The sequence below is a fragment of the Tauraco erythrolophus genome, chromosome Z, assembly GCF_009769465.1.
Source record: "Tauraco erythrolophus isolate bTauEry1 chromosome Z, bTauEry1.pri, whole genome shotgun sequence".
Classification (NCBI taxonomy): Eukaryota; Metazoa; Chordata; class Aves; order Musophagiformes; family Musophagidae; genus Tauraco; species Tauraco erythrolophus.
In genome coordinates, this window is record NC_141496.1 from 23,240,076 (window position 1) to 23,258,138 (window position 18,063).

General features: G+C 37.9%; 1 protein-coding gene across 5 annotated transcripts in view; it reads right to left on the reverse strand.

Moving 5' to 3' along the window:
* PDE4D (phosphodiesterase 4D) overlaps positions 1-18,063 on the reverse strand; it is a 441,471-nt gene that overhangs the window by 11,044 nt on the left and 412,364 nt on the right. For 4 of the 5 annotated variants that reach the window (XM_086629648.1, XM_086629649.1, XM_086629650.1 and 1 more), the window contains exon 7: positions 3,326-3,419. In XM_086629648.1, coding sequence (XP_086485774.1) covers positions 3,326-3,419 — 94 coding nt within the window. Of the gene's footprint in view, positions 1-3,325; positions 3,420-10,716; positions 10,765-18,063 lie in introns of those variants that run through there. The other variant, XM_086629651.1, reaches the window with a different exon arrangement.

Sequence of the window (18,063 nt, forward strand, 5' to 3'; positions counted from 1 at the left end):
CTGGGTCGTGGCAATCCCAGGCACAAATACAGACTGGGCGGAGAATGGATCGAGAGCAGCCCTGAGGAGAAGGACTTGGGAGTACTGGTGGACGAGAAGCTCAATATGAGCCGGCAATGTGCTCTTGCGGCCCAGAAGGCCAACCGCGTCCTGGGCTGCATCAAGAGGAGCGTGGCCAGCAGGTCGAGGGAGGTGATTCTCCCCCTCTACTCTGCCCTCGTGAGACCTCACTTGGAGTATTGCGTCCAGTTCTGGAGTCCCCAACATAAGAAGGACATGGACCAGTTGGAGAGGGTCCAGAGGAGGGCCACGAAGATGATAAGAGGGCTGGAGCACCTTTCCTATGAGGACAGGCTGAAAGAGTTGGGGCTGTTCAGCCTGGAGAAGAGGAGGCTCCGGGGTGACCTTATAGCGGTCTTCCAGTACCTCAAGGGGGCCTACAAGAAAGATGGGGAGAGGCTGTTCAGGAGGGCCTGTTGTGATAGGACAAGGGGTAATGGTTTTAAAATAGAGGGAGGTAGATTCAGGTTGGATATTAGGAAAAAAATTTTTACCATGAGAGTTGTAGAACACTGGAACAGGTTGCCCAGAGAGGTGGTGGATGCTCCATCCCTGGAGACGTTCAAGGCCCGGTTGGATGAGGCCCTGAGCAACCTGATCTAGTTGGAGATATCCCTGTTCCTTGCAGGGGGGTTGGACTAGATGGCCTTTGAAGGTCCCTTCCAGCCCTAACGATTCTATGATTCTATGATTCTAACTACCTCTCCTTTGCTGAAATGTACCTGCACCTTTTCTAATCCTCAAGAAATACTCCAGCAAAACCAGGAAAATCCAGAACAGATGTTTCTAACACAGGAGCCTAGCAAAAACTACGATTTAAAAAACACCTTAGAACAATTAAAAAAAAAAATAATTGAGGCTTTTTAAAACACGTGTCTATTTTTCCTTTCCTGTAATGGTTGTTTTCAATAAAGACACTGAAACCGGACAAGGGTAGCAAGTCCATTTCTCATTCCCGGATTGCCATTGTGTTTGCTCCTTCACTTTCTTTTTTCCTTTTTTTAATTACCCTTCAGCAGATGCATTTACTGGACACCGCAAATTCCAAACAAATCACAGCAAAGAAGAGACTGTGGAAATGTCACCAAGCTTTAGCCTACGGCACCAAGCTCCCCGATTGCCCCCGCCATACTTCACCACTCTCCTCCTACAGAGGACCAAGGAAAGGGGGAGGCGGAGCACCGCCGCTCTTGACTGGTGCAAACCGACAACAGATGAGGAGCAGTGACTCGTGCTCATGCTTTGATGTTTATGGTTTCGGTCATCTGCACAGAGTTTAGACCCATCAAAGGAAGGTTCATAAGCCACACTGTCAGACTAAATCAAGTGAAAGGAAGTGTCTGTCTGAACGGCCTTAGATCTCCGGAGGAATTCCACAGGACTGACTCTGCTTTTGTAACTACAAGCACACAGGGCAAAGGATCCTGCGCCCATCTGAACATCCAGAAAAGACAGCTTGCCATTTTGACCATGGTTGTGCTATGTTTATTGGCAGGTTCTCTTACATTTAAGTTCATAGGAGAACAGGTTAATTACACTGAAAAATAAAAACCTTGCATATCATTATGCTCAATGTAGGAGACTTAATTCTTCCACAAGGAATATATTTGTTGTCACTATGTATAACTTCATACTTACTTGGGAAAACAGTTCTTTTTTTTTTTCTTTGAAGAATAAGAAGAACAGAAAAACCTATTTTCTCATGACATGTTCCTAATTTTCAAATGTGACAAAGTCTGTAGATGTTCGGGAGATAGACTATGTAATAAAAAACCCCAAAACCTAAGTAGATTCACTAAAATTTTCTGTGGAGAGTACATTTTCCCTCTTCACACTGTTACTAAGAACCTACATACTTAAGACTGCATATTTTGAAAATACTCTATTTAAGCAGTAATTCTGTAGCTGAGGTAGTTTCCCCATTGTATTCCTCTTGTACCTACCATTTTTAAGTATCATAGGTTTCTGTGCAGCCACAAAACAACACCCATGGCTCAGTAACTTAGAAGGGATGGCCTTTCCAGCCCTCTTTTGCTCAGGACTGAGGTCTCATGTGAAAGGCTGACATCTGTCAGCATTTCCTTACCCTGTCAAAATGAGCCTGAAGTTTTCAAGTAAAAGCAAGTAGAAACTGGTATCTCAGCCTAAGTGGGTCAATCTTCTCGGGCAACTGTACACTGTGAATTTCGGTGCTCCTGAAGCTGTGCAATATTGCTTCTGCATGACAGAGGCTCATCCCTTTCTTATTGTCTGAAACACTGCCGTGCTGCAGCACTCAGGCACGCTGCTGCAATCATGGGTAAACTGAACAGACACACTAGGCGATCCATTTAGGATATGGCGGCAAATAGCATGAAAAGTACTTTAAAAAACCCCCTTCTTTCAAAAAACACAAAAAGCACCAGCTATGGTATCTCACACAAATAAAACAAGATGTATCTTGTCACATGACTGGCACTTTTTAAATGACTTGTTATCTTAATTTAGACATATTCAGCTGTGCCTCCCCTTATACGCACAGTCTTTAAGAACCAATAGTGTTTTTGCCCAACACGATTGAGATTGGTATATGATCTTTATCTTCAAGTTCAAAACCAACAGTACGGAACCAAGTTTTATTCATTTTCACCAGTTTTAGCAAAAAACATACATACTCAGTTCTGCAAAGTCACAGAGGATGAACCATATGCTTTGCAATATTGTGTCGGGCTTTTTTTAATGCTCACATCCCACCATGCAAGCTCTTGAGCCACATAAATTCTCCTGCAGCAATCTGTTCAGATGTTGACTTAGTCATACTCATCCACTCGCTCACGTGCAGGCAGGGAATATCAAAGCATCTGACCTGTGCACTGCAAGACTCTATGAGGTTACTTGTGCTTGTGTGCTGCAGCACACTGAAAACTCTTCACGGTACTTTTACAAGGAAAACAGAGTGGAAGAATTCTTTTTAATATATAATTAATTCATTATATAGTCATTTCTTAATGTGGTAGCAATATAGTAGTTGTAATGCTACATGAAAATATGTACATGAATATTTATCTGTAATTACACACACAGAGAAACTGCATACACAAACAAAATGAGCTGGGAGGAAATAGTTTTAACATGATTTCTCTGCTCAAACACTCAACAATGTGATATTGATATGCAGTTTCCGAAAACAGAAATTAATATGTAAAGCTAATTCCTTTTAAACTCTATCACAGCCCAGAGAGAAAAAAAATAAAAGGAAAAAAGTTAACTCCCACCATAGTCTTACCTAAGAATGTGTTTGATATATATTCTGAGACCTGATTGCCTGACCTGCTCATTTCAGATAGGTGAGTTAGCTCCCGGTTGAGCATTCTTTTAAACTGGAAAACAAAACAAAACAAAAAAGTGTGAAGTTAGAGATCAAGATGTATTTTAGTCAGGATGAGAAAAGCAGTCAATTTGTAATTGGGGATAGGACATGACATTAAGAATATATACTAAACTAGGAAATAGTATACTATATAATACTATAATATAGTATATATAAAAATATATACTGTAACTATGAAAGCGAAAATCACATGTAACATCACTCTGTCCTACTAACTTATAGTTGAGTTAGACAACATAATTCTTAACCCTCTAACATACTCCACAGTGATTCAATTACTAAGGCACGGAGTCCTACCAGTAACTGAAAACTGTATGATATATGTATCCACAGAAATAATGATTACTGTCTTTTAATTCTTTTATTTTCATTTGGAGATAAAATACCCATATCTGTAAATTAATATATTTCTGTGTTTTTTGCAATTCATTTTGTAATATTTCAAGTTTATATTACCTCTCATCACCAATGTACTCAAATATATTTGACAACACTGCTCAAAACAATCAAAATATCTTACTGATTTCCTATACATCAATATGAAGAGAGGTAAGGTTTGTTGTCTTTGACTTAAAATTATTACAGTGGATCAGCCCAATGACTTGAGCATTCCACAGCCTCAGAAAATTGTCAGTATCTGTATAAAACATCAGAGTAGAAAATACTTATCTGTAGAAACACCTTCCTTTTCCCTCTAAGTTAGCAATTCACTCTAGGCACTCTATAGGATAGAAGTGGATATTAACATTCAACTAAATGTGTAATTGATTAGGTACTCATCATTGAGCCCTTGATTCCTTCTAGACTCCAAGGTTAAATGATATCTTGTGGCATTGTGTTTGACAGGTTAATTGCATAACACAGGTCTAGCTATCTTACATGCATTTTCATTGACTATAGCTCTGCCCTGATATTATCAACAAACAGAACTCCGCAATATTTATTAGCAATTCAAACAACTCTTGCCAATGTAAATTAGCATCCATCTGTCACTACTGAATTTTGCCTCCCATTGTGCCATCCTTTCATTTTGTTGTTAAGATTTCTCACTCATCTCTTCTCTTAACAGAGCCAAATGATATGTGCCATTTTCAGAATCATCTTTCACCTTTTTCACCCAGTTATGACTATATTATATCAAGCAGTAGCTCTCCTTAGTATTTACCCCTGTAAACATTCCTTTATGTTGAAAACTGGTTATTTGTTATTCTATAGGAGATAAAGCACTAGATTAAACATTAACCACCTCCTTTCCATGCCACTGGAATCATCAAAGCTCTTTCTTCAAAGAGATCTTGGATAGTGAAAGGTGTTATGTTCTTCACAATGTCTTTGTAAGTCATAAATTACCGTACTGCTCATAGTGTGCCAAATAAAAATTACCTTTCATATAACACTCTAACCATTAGCCACTGCATTTTCCTGCCATCTCAATGTGCCATCGGCTCAGGAAGTTCCTGCTACAAAGCCTGAAACCTACTTTAGTCACAAGCCAAAGACTCAGCTTTGATCTCAGATATAGCCAGCCGTGTGCTAGGAAGTGCTCAACACATTTCTGAAAATTAGAACCATATTGCAAACACATTTACACATACTGTGAAGTATAAGGCTATACATTCTGCACGAAACCACTATCAATCTCTATAGCAAGGTCTGATGTTTGTCATCAACGTCAAATGTTAAAAAAAAATAAGTCAAGCTTGCCAAGCAGTAAAGTGACTGGTCCAAAAATCCCACGAGCATTTTTAAAAGCCTTTAAACTTTTAATACACACTTATATCACACTTGCATGCTTTTTCCTCTGTACCCAGGAAGGAGAAAAACCTAATTATTTAAGACAAAACCTGAAGATCTCATAGAATGTCTTGCCTCCACATGGCATCCAGAAACTGCAGCTTTAAACTAAATATCATGTATAGGAACCTTAATAAAATGTCAGAAGTTGACAAAATTGCATTAATTTCCAGGCATGTCATCAGTATATCCATTAACACTGCAATATTTGCTCTTCCTTAATTTAGTCCAGCTAGTTCACCAGATCCCAACTAAATAGGTCCTCATGCGTGTTTGGTTGTTTCCTAGTAAACCTTTTTAGATGATGCCCAACTTTACAATGATGTTTTTACTGCAGAGCAACACCACTGGGTCACATTCTGCACTTTGGAAAAAGACCATCTAGCCACTGCTGGTACATACTCGTCAAGAACTTTCCTTAAAATTTTCCAAACTTTGAAAGGAGAACAAATTAGTATTTGTTTGCACTATGTCTTTTCTGCAGCTACTAAACACAACAAATAAGAAGGACTCTTTTTTCTCTCCAAATCATAAATTTAATTGTGGGGAGTAGGTAGAGAGAAGGTTTTTTTGTTGCATACTGGGAATCACCTTGTGGAACTTATGAAGTGCATGTTCTTCAAGAATTTCCAACTAAATATTTATTGTGTGAATGTCCACAACAAATGCAAGGTGCATGGCAGTATTTTCTAATGCTATGTGGCCCGCTAGTCTGATGCAAAGACTTGTCTTCCCACCTCCCATCACCCCATTAAGTCACTAGAACATAAAAGCCCAACCATCAGCATGAAACCTGCTGAACAGTCTGTGTTGCTGGTAAACATGGGTGTACAGTAAAACAACTCCCCCAGCTTCTGCAAAGCCCTCCTGCCAACAGGGAATTCAATGGGAGAAGCCTTGGTCTTTGAAGAACTGTAGCAGTGTGATTTCCTCATACTTTTTCACATGTTGCTGACGCCACAGCAACAAGACTTTAATTGACATTTATTTTGAAAACATCTGGACTAAGCAGTTTACAGAACTGTTTTGATTTTCTAATTATATTACAAAGCCTTACAACCGTCATCCACATGGAAACAGATGAAGTTGAAGACCATATGCAGAGAGCAGTTTCTCATACAGAATAAGAATGCTCTTTGAGAACATAAAAAAAACCCAAGAGACATGATCGATGATTGAGATGTTCAGATATTTTTGTTGATTATACACCGTTTCAGTATATCTATATGCTACTTAATCTTCTGATGCTTAATAACTTGTCCTTTGGGGAAAAAAAATATCTTTTTTTTTTCTAATAAAAAACGAACAAACAAAATTTGCCAAAGCCCTTACTTTTTCCTGATTTTACCTACTTCCAAGGATTTCATTTGGGCCCAAGTGCACCCATACATAGTTGCTGCTTCAACGAGTATCAACTTTCCACATAATTATACATCCCTGCACTTTATAATGAACCTCTGCCTAACTCTCATGTGGCTCCCAAGAGATCTTACTGCAAATCAGAGAAGTTTCTTTTACATCTGTGAGTCAACGCACTTTCGGTCATTCAGCAGACACTTCTTAAGTGCTTGAAACTTGGCTAGACTGTCCACACTCTCATCATTTGTCCTCTCAGAAATAATGTCTAGCACTTCATTCTAAACAAGTCAAATGAGACATGAAACCACCTTGTCACGAATAGTAAATGTTAAAGATAATATTTTAAATAAGAACTTTAAAAATCTGAATGCCACAAACTTTACTAGCTGAAGAAAATCCTAATGTGTCATATCTCTTGTTACTAATAAACATTTACACCATACACTTTAATTGATATTGTCAGCTCAGCATGGAGAGGAAGCAGAGGTTTTTGGCAGACCTAAACATACATCGTATTCTTCCTCAGAAAGAAAGATTTTCCCATGTTAAGACTAGGCATTGTTAGATTGGGAAAATGACATATATATATCCCTTCAGAATATCACAGCCCTTGACTATAGTCTAGGAAATTCCCCCTGGAAATGGACAGGCTATAAAACGTCCATTAACACAATCAGACAGTTCTCCATGGCTCAATACTGATGTCACGGCAACAGAGCAGTAAAGTATTGCCTGAAAAAAATCCTAAAATTTTTTCTTAAGCAGAATTTTTAAATTTAATTTGTATCAATTCATTTTAACGTCTTTATTTTACTCTTAGCATGGAGGGGAGGTGGGGGGGGGTGAGGGAGGAACAGCCACAACACAAACACAGGCACAATGTTCAAATAACATTAAAAATCTCCTGAAGTGACAAAGATATATGTGCACTTTTACCTCCCTTTAAAAATCTAAGAAGTATGATAGAAGGAGAACTCTTAATACATGTGAATAAACGTGCATATGTTTATGAGACAAGAACAGTTTCCTAAATAGTGGTCACCTCCAAAGAACAGATTACAAATGAGGGATTGAGCTTGGTAGTATAGGTCCTTCTGGGCTGAAGCCCAGTGAGTGCATATCTCTGCAAATGTATTACTGCTGTCAACCTAGGATAAACATACATTGGGTTTTTTGGGGAAAAAAATTGGATAATCTTCTGATGTCAACAAAACTATATAGAAAAATTAAGACAAATTTTAGCAGTAACCCTGTTCCCAGATGGCAACTTGAGCACTGACAAAATTTTAGGAAGGCTTTGCATCTATACTAGAAAGAAAGCTCAACTGCAAAGGCATACAGAAGATCCAACTAGAGTCAACTCAAGGCCATGAAAAAGTTTGCGCTCCCAGTGTAGTATATATGGAGTTTATTAATTACACTTTAGAACATTTTACATTTTTTGCATAAAGTTCTTGGTTCAGTAACAAAAAGCTTAAGTGAATACGCAGCCTGCAGCTAGTTGTACTGGGAGAGGAAGCACGCAGAATCACCCTTGGTGTAGATGCCCTGTCCTGGTAGGGCCCCTACCACCCAGGCTTTCTGTTCCCAAATGTGTGATCTGCGGCATCAAAAGGACTGTAAAGAGGCTGCCCCCACTACAACCTTTGGCACCTACACAAAAGGTAAAGCTACAGTAAAAGGTAGTCCATGGACCAAAAAGCCTCATCCTGCCTGTCCTTCTGTTCAAGTGTTAATCAAGCTTCAAGCCCATTGGAGGCTGGAACCAAAATGCTCAAGAGCACTTGAAGTCTTTCATTGCACTGGCTCCCAACCCCACATAGCAACAGATCCCAGTTTCAACCTTGCTGGCTGCCTCTTTTCTAGGTAACTTTTCTAAAAGCTTACATGAATAGAACACATCCATGGAACACACATTCAATACTTGGAACATTAAACTTGACTATATTTTGTTTCTGAAGTACCTACCAAGGTTATTTTAAAAAGATATTTGTAACTCAAAAAAGAATAAAATGCATTATTTTACTGGACTTGAAAAATCTTGTATTCTACAAAAAGAAGACAAGAAACTTAAAATCGGCCAGCCTTACAAATTAATTTAAGGCTTCTGTTTATAAGGCTTATCAATACAAAACTATCTTTGATTTTAGCAGCATTCTTAACACATAAACAGCATTCTTAATAAATGCTAAAGATTTGGGTTGGAAGCCCTTGTGTTTAATTAATATCAAGGTCACGCATTGGCGCGTGCACTATAGCACATAAACTATAGTGAGGTACATATCTCTAAGCCTGGCATTATGATAGCGGTGCTCATTGTTTCAAGGAAAGATACTCAATGAAAGCCAAGGGTAAATACTCCATATGACAACCATTCTCCAAAACATAATTAATAAAAGATAACAAAGTACAGCCAGAAGTATACAGAAATTACAGAAATATATGTATAGTAAGGGATGTAAACATACGTAATGATCTCTGAGACTAACATGTTTCACCCTTCCTTGGAATTTCATAAACACTCTAAATCATTCTGTTTTGAACGTCATAAAAAGCAGATCTTCTTTGCCTCTCTTCACATTTTTCCTATAATGTGTCTACTGTGAACTCAAAGAGCACTGTACTAAAATTGTGTTCAAGTACTTTTTAGCTTCTTAATGAAAATCATTGTCTATACACAGTATAGGACACTGTCTATTCAGAGGACATTTTTTATGCATGTGTAATCAATTACAGACGAGCTGCTCTCTGCTGAACTTCAATTAGCAAAAAATCTATCCATTTTAAAGGCTAAACAGTAAGAGTGAACAATTTTTGAAGACTGGTGATTTAATTTTTCTAATTTATCAAGCAGGAACATGACAGCAGCTGCCTGGAAATGCAGGAAATACGCCCAAGTAAATTACAATAAATACCTCACTTTTAGCTGAATGGAAAGTAATTTCATCATATTTTTTGGTAAATGAGAAAGGAATCCATCTAGCTAGTATAATGAGATCCAATTTCTTCACAGATGACTGACCAAAATCCTTGAGAATGTACTGTAACAATTCTGCATTAGCAGAGAATGGTCAAAATGACCTAATCGGACACAATGACCTAATGAGGGGTTTACATTTCTATTAAAAAAAAAAAAAAAACTATGATAAAAGTAGGTATTAGTACAAGCAAGCGTAAGAGATTCAGTCATGTGTGACTATAATGCTTGTATTATTTTTAGTGATTTAATTCAAGACTTACATTATTTAGTTCAGGAGAAATCAGAATTTCCTTCAAAACAGTATGATTTGGAACAGCTGTTGTATGTCAAGCATAGGATGATGTTTCTTTTTCCTTTTGACACACTTGATTACAATTATAAAGGCATCATAATTTTTTAAAGCACAAACACATAAGCAGGGCTAAAGCAAAGCCCAAATATGATTTTGTATTAAGTGAATTTCTGTCCTGTATGTTGACAGGAATATTGATTTAATTTCTTAGTGCAAAACTTTTCCATAAAAGAGAGAAAAGCTTATTTAATTCAATTTTCTAGCAGTATAGCAATTTTAAGCTAGTGTAAAGCTGCTCTACATAATGATGTAGATCAATATTAGAAGATGACAATTTCCAGCATTTTAAATCAATAAGCTGTCACACATACACAGAGACTACCAAAAATGCTGCTGGAACATACTGTTGATAATTTCACATTTCTTCAGCTATTAAAACCCATATGAGTCATGCATTCACCCATTATCCTCAGCCTCTTTACTCATGCTCTCTCCTATTGTATGGTATCTCAGTTTTGAGTTTGTTTTTTTTTAAAAAAAAATCTTTCAATGTCTAGAAATACATTTTTGTAGCAATCCTTTCTTAAAAGAACACAAAACTCTTCTGAATTTCTTTGGCTTTAGACTTGGTCTGATTATCCACTGAAGCAACATTATTTTAAAAGTCCCAGTACAGTTTCTGAGAAAGATTTTATACTGTGCAGTTCATTCTCATTGCTGAACAAAGGCTTGCTTTTCTAATTTTTTACTTTATATTCATAATACTCACAGTCCTGTCACCCACAAATACTCATGCTATCCAGTGATCATGCAATCATGCACCACAAATCGAGGTTCTTAAAAGGTAAAACAAAATCCTACCTTTATGTAGCCCCAAGAAACTGAGAGTAAATAGTTTGCCTCAGGCATTTTTGATTTTTTTTTCCTATACTACAAATCTAAGCTAATCAGTTCTTTGCTAACTGATACTGCAAAAGACTTCCAAGAAAGAAAGATTCCTTCTTTTCTCTCCTAATTCTTTCTGCTGATCTTCAGGTTCTCAGCAACTGTGGGCACAGGAGGCATACTGAAATGAAATCCAACCGCGTGGTCTTCCGATTGTACAAATGCCATTTGTAAAACTCCGAGCGTTCAGGGGCAATGTCGAAGAGACATATTGTACAAGCTGAAGAAATATCTGAAGAGCTAGGGATATGCATATTTCCTGAACACCAGAACTTAATGAATTATGTATGTCAAGATGCTCAGCTGCTGAAAAGACTTGCTCTATCAACAGCTACCAAATAAGGACCTGCAGGGGAAGCCAGACAGTGCCAGTAATCCCTCCCATAGAGCCTAACTAGCAGCCAATAGTGTGTCACCCTAAAAGACAGAAATCTGAGGGGCTGGTGACATGATGTATGACAATTTCCCATTGGCCAGCAATGGGGACTCTCCTGGGCACGGGGTATTTATTTTTTTTTTACGCCAAATGCCATTTAATAATGGCATCCCCGCCTGCAGCATTCACATGCCATTCAAAAATAATTGGGTTAAGGTCTCCTCATTTCAGCAGTGTTTACCAGCTCTCTTCAACGGACATGCCATTCAAGCAGTCAGAATTATTATCATGTGTATTCATGTGGATTGCCTAGAGATTTTAATTTTTCATAAGGAAGGGAAGTATATTTTGAGGTTTTTGTGAAGAAAAAAACAACAGAAGCAGAGCTATGAGGTCTGTGATGTACTGCAACAATGGAAACGTTTTTGGCTTTTATGCCATCTAGATTAAAAACCGATCTACTTAGATCATTGGGCCAGTCTGCCAGTTTCTACTGCTTTTTTATTATAAGAGATAAAAGCAGTTATTGAGATAAAGCAAGTCATGTGTCTTATAATTCCCAGTAAACATTAAACTTCTCTAGAGAAGTTAGAAGTGAGATAATAAGTCCTCAAATTCTCACTGCATTTATTCAACTTTTGCTCTTTCTGTCTTGGCAGATTAATATAATCAATTACAGCCGTACATCACAGAAAAAAAAGGGATTAATTGAAAGTGGAGTGTGTGAGTGAGACGACTCAAAGCATTAAATAAAATACCCCACCATCTGCCATTCAGAGACCAAAACTTAAAAAGGAGGAATGCACTATCTTGCACCACTCTGTCCAAGGCATATGCACTACTGCGGCAAATTTCTGAGTCTTTGTTGCATCAAAAGAAGGGAGAGTTTCCCAATATCACAATGGGCAAATGTCAAAGGACAGCTTGAATGAGGTGGAGCATTCAGCATAAGCCCACACTGCTGATTCACTGGAAGATGCTGACGGACAAGAGTCATAAGGGAGGTTTTGGCTGAAGTGGTTTCTACTTCTCTGGGTGATGCTACACAGCAATGTCAGCAACACTAAGTGCTCGAGGAAGAACTGAACCTGCAAAAATCAATAGGGCAAAATTCAATATTAACAAATTTCTTCCTTACAGGAAAGAATTGTACAGCAATGTGACAACTGGATACGGTCAAAAGATCATCCAGCACTTATGTATTTTCAATTGGAAAGCATATTGTCTTCTTTAAAATAGGTAATATGAAAAACCCACATGTGAATGAACACATTACTGATGCATTTCTTGTATAATATGCAGTAATACCTGTCCTGGATCTATACAGCTAGATGAATATAAAACAATTCAGTTTTGAAAACAGACTTGGGTTATTAGAGACTCAGCAAGACATCAAAATAGCCTAAAAAGTATTTCTGGAAAATATTTCTCCTGATTCTTCCAGCTCAGCTTTGTAACCCTGAATATAACGCTTATCTGCATCTATGTTGCATTGTTTTCTGATCACCCGTGAGAGAGCACTGCTGCCACCTACCCAGCATCGACACCGAGAATTTAAAATATGCTGCCTCCCTTCTGAAGGCAATTTCAATCATGACTTAGAGAATGGCAAAATAACAGGCATTATACTTCTGGCTACTTAAGATGCAAACCATGTGGGTATGAAAGTTCGACTGCAGTAGGTAGCACAAATAGACATTGGAAAGCCAAGTTTTTAAATAATTTCTCTTACTTTGTTACTTTAAAGGCTGGTTCCTCCTTAAATCTTATTAACAACTGTCCCCAAAAGCACAGAACTTGTTTCAGATAAGGAATATTTAAAATAGCTGCTATGTAAATCACACTAGTTGTTTAGCATGAATAAAAAATCTTCCCTGAATTTTCTTATTCCCTACCAATTTATGAGACAAAGATACATCCATAAGAGTTACTGCATTACAGTTTATTGAATTTATTGAAGGATGGTATTTATAGAGCCATTAACTAGATAATTTTGATGTAAAACCATGAAAAAAACATTTTCCTCCAATGTACATATGTTACAACTCCTTACTTTAACTGCATATTAACTATACTGATAGTAGGAAATTATACCTGATATTGACAGCTTATTACTAATTTGTATGATTTTTCTGAGACCCACAGCCTCAACCTCATAAAACTACCAATTGTTGTGATATTATTTACTAGTACAGCTTCACTGACTCAGAAAGCATGTTCTCTGAGTTTGTCTACATGTAACAGAAGACCTTAGAAATTTACAGTTGGGAAATTCACAACAGCACTGATTTACAGTAATCATTCTGGCCGATTTTCATCCTCAATTCCCAAGTTGGAATGAGTGAATAGTTTTAGAGGAGGTTACAGTGGATAGATGTGAGCACAGCAAATAGCTGCCACACACAACTAAGTACCTACAGTAATTCAAGTTAGAGATAAGTGGAAGTCCAGTAACATGAAAGGAAAATTCTTGTTTTCATACATACATATATCCATGAAGATAAAACATGGGGGCAGAAGGGAATAACGACATTTTTCTACAATGGTTCCAGTCCAGCAAAGAATATGGAAATGAGAAAGGTATAATTTAACTGAGTAATAAAGTAATTCAGAAAAAAGGAAGTTTTTAATAAGCACTGTTGTGCGTTTTGAAGGAATCAAGACAATGACCTTGAAAGACAGAAAGATGATGAATTCTCTTAATACCCACAGGAAATGTTAGCCATTATTTAATCAACAAGCCTGGACAACTTTCTCCACGGGAGTCATAAAAAGAGGTGGCAGAGATCCCAGGAGCTGTGATGTTCAGCTTTAGTAAATTTTGAAAGACTGCAAAAATGTTAATTTTGTGCCAATTAAAATTTGAAAGCAGGATGGCTGGGTAACTTCAAGCCACTTCACTAAACGATAGTTCTGGACAAAACAATGGAAAAGCTGAAATACAAATATTCTAGGCATTTGCTTGATAAAGAACTAAGACACGGGAATGCAATTAATGCCAGTCAATACTGTTTTATGTCTTTGAACATGTAATATTCTCGGATTGTTGTAGGCCATTTGATTTAGTACTGTATAGTATTCTGCGACCGTACTCCCAATGTTGAGAGAGGGCACATTAAATGGGTTAACAACCTGATTATTGACTCATTTCTAACAGCCATCAAGAGGCTGTCTTCATCTAATGGAACAGTTTAAGTCAGGCTCTGCAAAACCTGAGATTATTTTAGAGTATTCAGTTTCTTCACTGGTGATCCGGAATTACGTCACTACTATGAAAACTTCCACAGTGTGAAAATTTCCAGCGAACGCAGAAATTGGGAGTGGGAAAAAGAGGGGAAAATAAACTATGAGGATGTGGAAGTCACCACCAGCAGATTCACTTGTTTAGTATGTTGACAGCAATCACGTAAACTTGACACCATTCGAGGAATTTAACTGCAAAGATAACCAGCAATATGGAGCACAGTCCATAAGAACCAAATGGTGGACTACACTGAAGAAAGCAGAAACCCTGAAGGGTTCATAGAGTCACAACAGGACATTTTGTAGTGACACTGTGACCCCAAAAAATCTGCATCCTCTGTAGTGCTAAATAAATGAGAGATACTCTGAACACACCATTCTGGTGACTGGTGATGGAATAGTGCATACAGCTCTACTGTCTCTGTTTTCCTAAATGCTGTCAATGTACAGCACGTTGGAAAAAAAACCAAACAAATATTATTCAGGGATAGAGAAAATGTATTATAATAATTAAAAAAACCCAACCTCGGGCTGTTTAACTTAAAGAGAGAATACAGCTACTAGGTAGAACCATGACAAAGAGGAAATAAAACGCACCAGACCCGTGTTCACCAGCACCAAGGAAGAGACAAGAAGCAATGGAGGCAGCTGAAACTGCCTCAGACCAATTGAGCTGAAACCAACTGCAACTATGAACAAGACATGAGTTAACAACGAGAATTATTAAATTAGCATACACCCGCAGTGAAGCAGTAGATTCTCTGCTGCTTGGTATTTCCAAATCAAGAACAGCAGTCTTTTTGGAAGATATGTTTTAGCCAAATGCAAGTCATATATTAGTCAAGCACAAGTCAGTGAGTTCAAAACTTCTACAGTTACGTGCAAATTAGCCACTTGCGAGACACAGGAGATCCAGTAATCCGTTTGGCCCCAAGAGTCTACGACAACTCAACCTATCTGTTGCAGATGCTCACTCTAGAAATTCTACCTTCTAAGTAACTTGTATCACAAAGGCTGTTTATACATCTTCTACAAACACGCTCTGCTTGAAAGCAACTTTAAGAATTTAAAAGCCATGCATTTGTGATGAAATCAGGATTGCAGTGAGTTACCTCAAATGTTCCGCTTATAATTGAAGCAGTAATCTCTACCTCTGTGCAAACTTCAGCACTTATAAACTATTTCTTGGTTCTTCATAAAGCTCTGTACCATTACTACAGTCAGAAAAAAATTACTATTAACGTAAGTTTTATTGTCTTTCAATAATACTATGAAGAATTTCACTATTAGATTGCTCTTTCTTTTAATAATTCCAAGTGTGTGCAAAGGCAGGCAGATTTCAACAACATTAGTGAGGTTTTCCTCCTTTTATTTATCTGTCATATTGATGATCACAACTTACCAGAAGAACCTATAGCCTGTAAACCACTGTAGAGTGTACAGACCAGACCTATGGAATACCAGACATTCAAGGAAAGCTCATTTTTCCCAAGATCCAAGATAGGGCTTCTGATACAGAAACACGTTACTGACAACGACAAGGAAGAGAATTACATCCTCAGCAGCCTGGGAGAAACCTTGATCCTCTGAAATAAAGCATGTGTGCTCCTTTCTGGCACTTGTTGGTAAACAAAGATTCCTGAAGAAGGCTCAGTCAACAGGAAAGTAAGATGACAATGTTTTGGGCTTGAGGAAGAGGATAGGAAGAAGGCTGAAGGGCCACTTTGTGGATTCAGTTGCCGTACTTTTGAACTGTCTCACAGGAGAGTTACAATCTTGGTCTTTCCTTCCACAGGTCAGTAATGAGTAACATGGGAGCTCCAGCAGGAACTTACTTAGTTTTGAGGGTAGGAAAACAGTGCTTTTTATCTCCGAACCACAACCCTTGAATTGACCATGAAGGTGCACTTGGAACCTTAAAAGAGATGTCTGAGCATCAATACTGAATATAAGTGTGCATACTGCCTAGTAAGCGGCAAAAAGTAAAACAAAGAGAAAGACAGCTAAATGTATCACAGATTTTAGTTTTCAAGGTCATGTCATACGAGTTACACACAGGAACAGATAACTCTAACATATCTCACGAGTCAAATGAGAAGTCTGTCTGAACACATCAAAAAACATTTTTAGGCTGACCTCCACAAACCAGAGAACAGCAATAATCACCCATGGCAAATCCAGCTCCTACTGGTCACAAACACAAGACTGTTTCTGCAGCATTAGCCAACTCCATCTGGCATTTATGCTGGCATACACCCTTGCAGAGAGCCTCCCCACAAAACGGAAAGTCTGCTGAGTGCTGGGAGACCATAGCAGCAAATAAAGGTCTTTTCATCCAGCAAGCAAGGGCATGTAGATGGACTGAGCCGAACCAAAAACTAGAACTCATCTGGAGGATGAAGCAGGACAGCTAGGGACAAGGAAACTACGCTGAATCAATCAGCCTCCCCAGACTTCTCTGGGTTCAACCTAGACTCCCTGACTGGAAGGAGAGGAAATGCAGAACTTAATTAAAAATTAAAAAGAAAAAAAAAATAAAAGGAGTTTCACAAAAACGAGGAGTTGTTGCAGCTGCAGCAATCAGCTGTCACACACCAAGTGAGTCTCAGGGGTGGAGATAAAGTTGGGCTTTATGCTGATATCAAGAAGAGGTGAATTCCTCTGGTGGCTGAGAACTGCTGGCTGTAATTAAAACAAAACCCTAACTCTTCTGTAGGAGCCTCAGCTTTAAGGATCGTAACTGTAGCATAATTGTGCTGCTTTAAAAAGGCTTTCTTGGCAGCTTATTGCTTGTCAGAATTACATTCATTAAACACAATGAAACAGCCTAAGCCGTATCATTTTATAGATCTTTTTATTTGGGAATATGTAATTCTCATGCATCAAATATGATAATTTTATGTTGCTGAACAGACTGAGATGAAAATGTTATTCTGAACTATTTTAGGGGAAATACGTAATAAAACCCATGAGCTGAGTTGTTTAATAAAGAACTAGGCTCCTTTATTATTTTTTTTTTTAAAAAAAAGACTTTATGGTAAAATACATAATTCAGTGTTTGTATTTACTGCCCTCTAGCGATAAACTAAGCATTAGCTATGAACATATAGGAATACATGAAACTTTTTTCAGTCCAGAAATCTCACAGTGCGGTCCATAAATTTCCAACCATATCACAGCAGGGTCTTTACAGGTATTCTCCACAATGCCAGTATTTCCAACAGACACTGCTAAGCAAGTGCACAGCAACAATAATTACACCCTATTTCAACCCATGTTTTGGGGACCACTGGCAATCTTTAAGACAAAATATTGACCTACAGCTTTCATGCAGGAATTCTTCTACTTAATGATACAGTACAGTTTCTAAAAAAGAAAACAACCCTGCAGTTAATGGATTTAATTTCAACAAATATTTTGCTGTTTACTATATTCTGCTATAGATTTATTTTCCCCTCAATTCAATGCTGTCAAAATAATTTTTTTTTAAAGTTATTGTTAAAAGAAAATTTAGATAAGAGAAAACTGGATCAGGGTGTAATGACAGCTGCTGTTCTGACAGCAGATTTGAGGAGGCGGTCACCCTAGCAGAAAGCAGTGATGAATAGCTCAGGCAGTTATCTCTCTATCCTGCTCGGCAACTG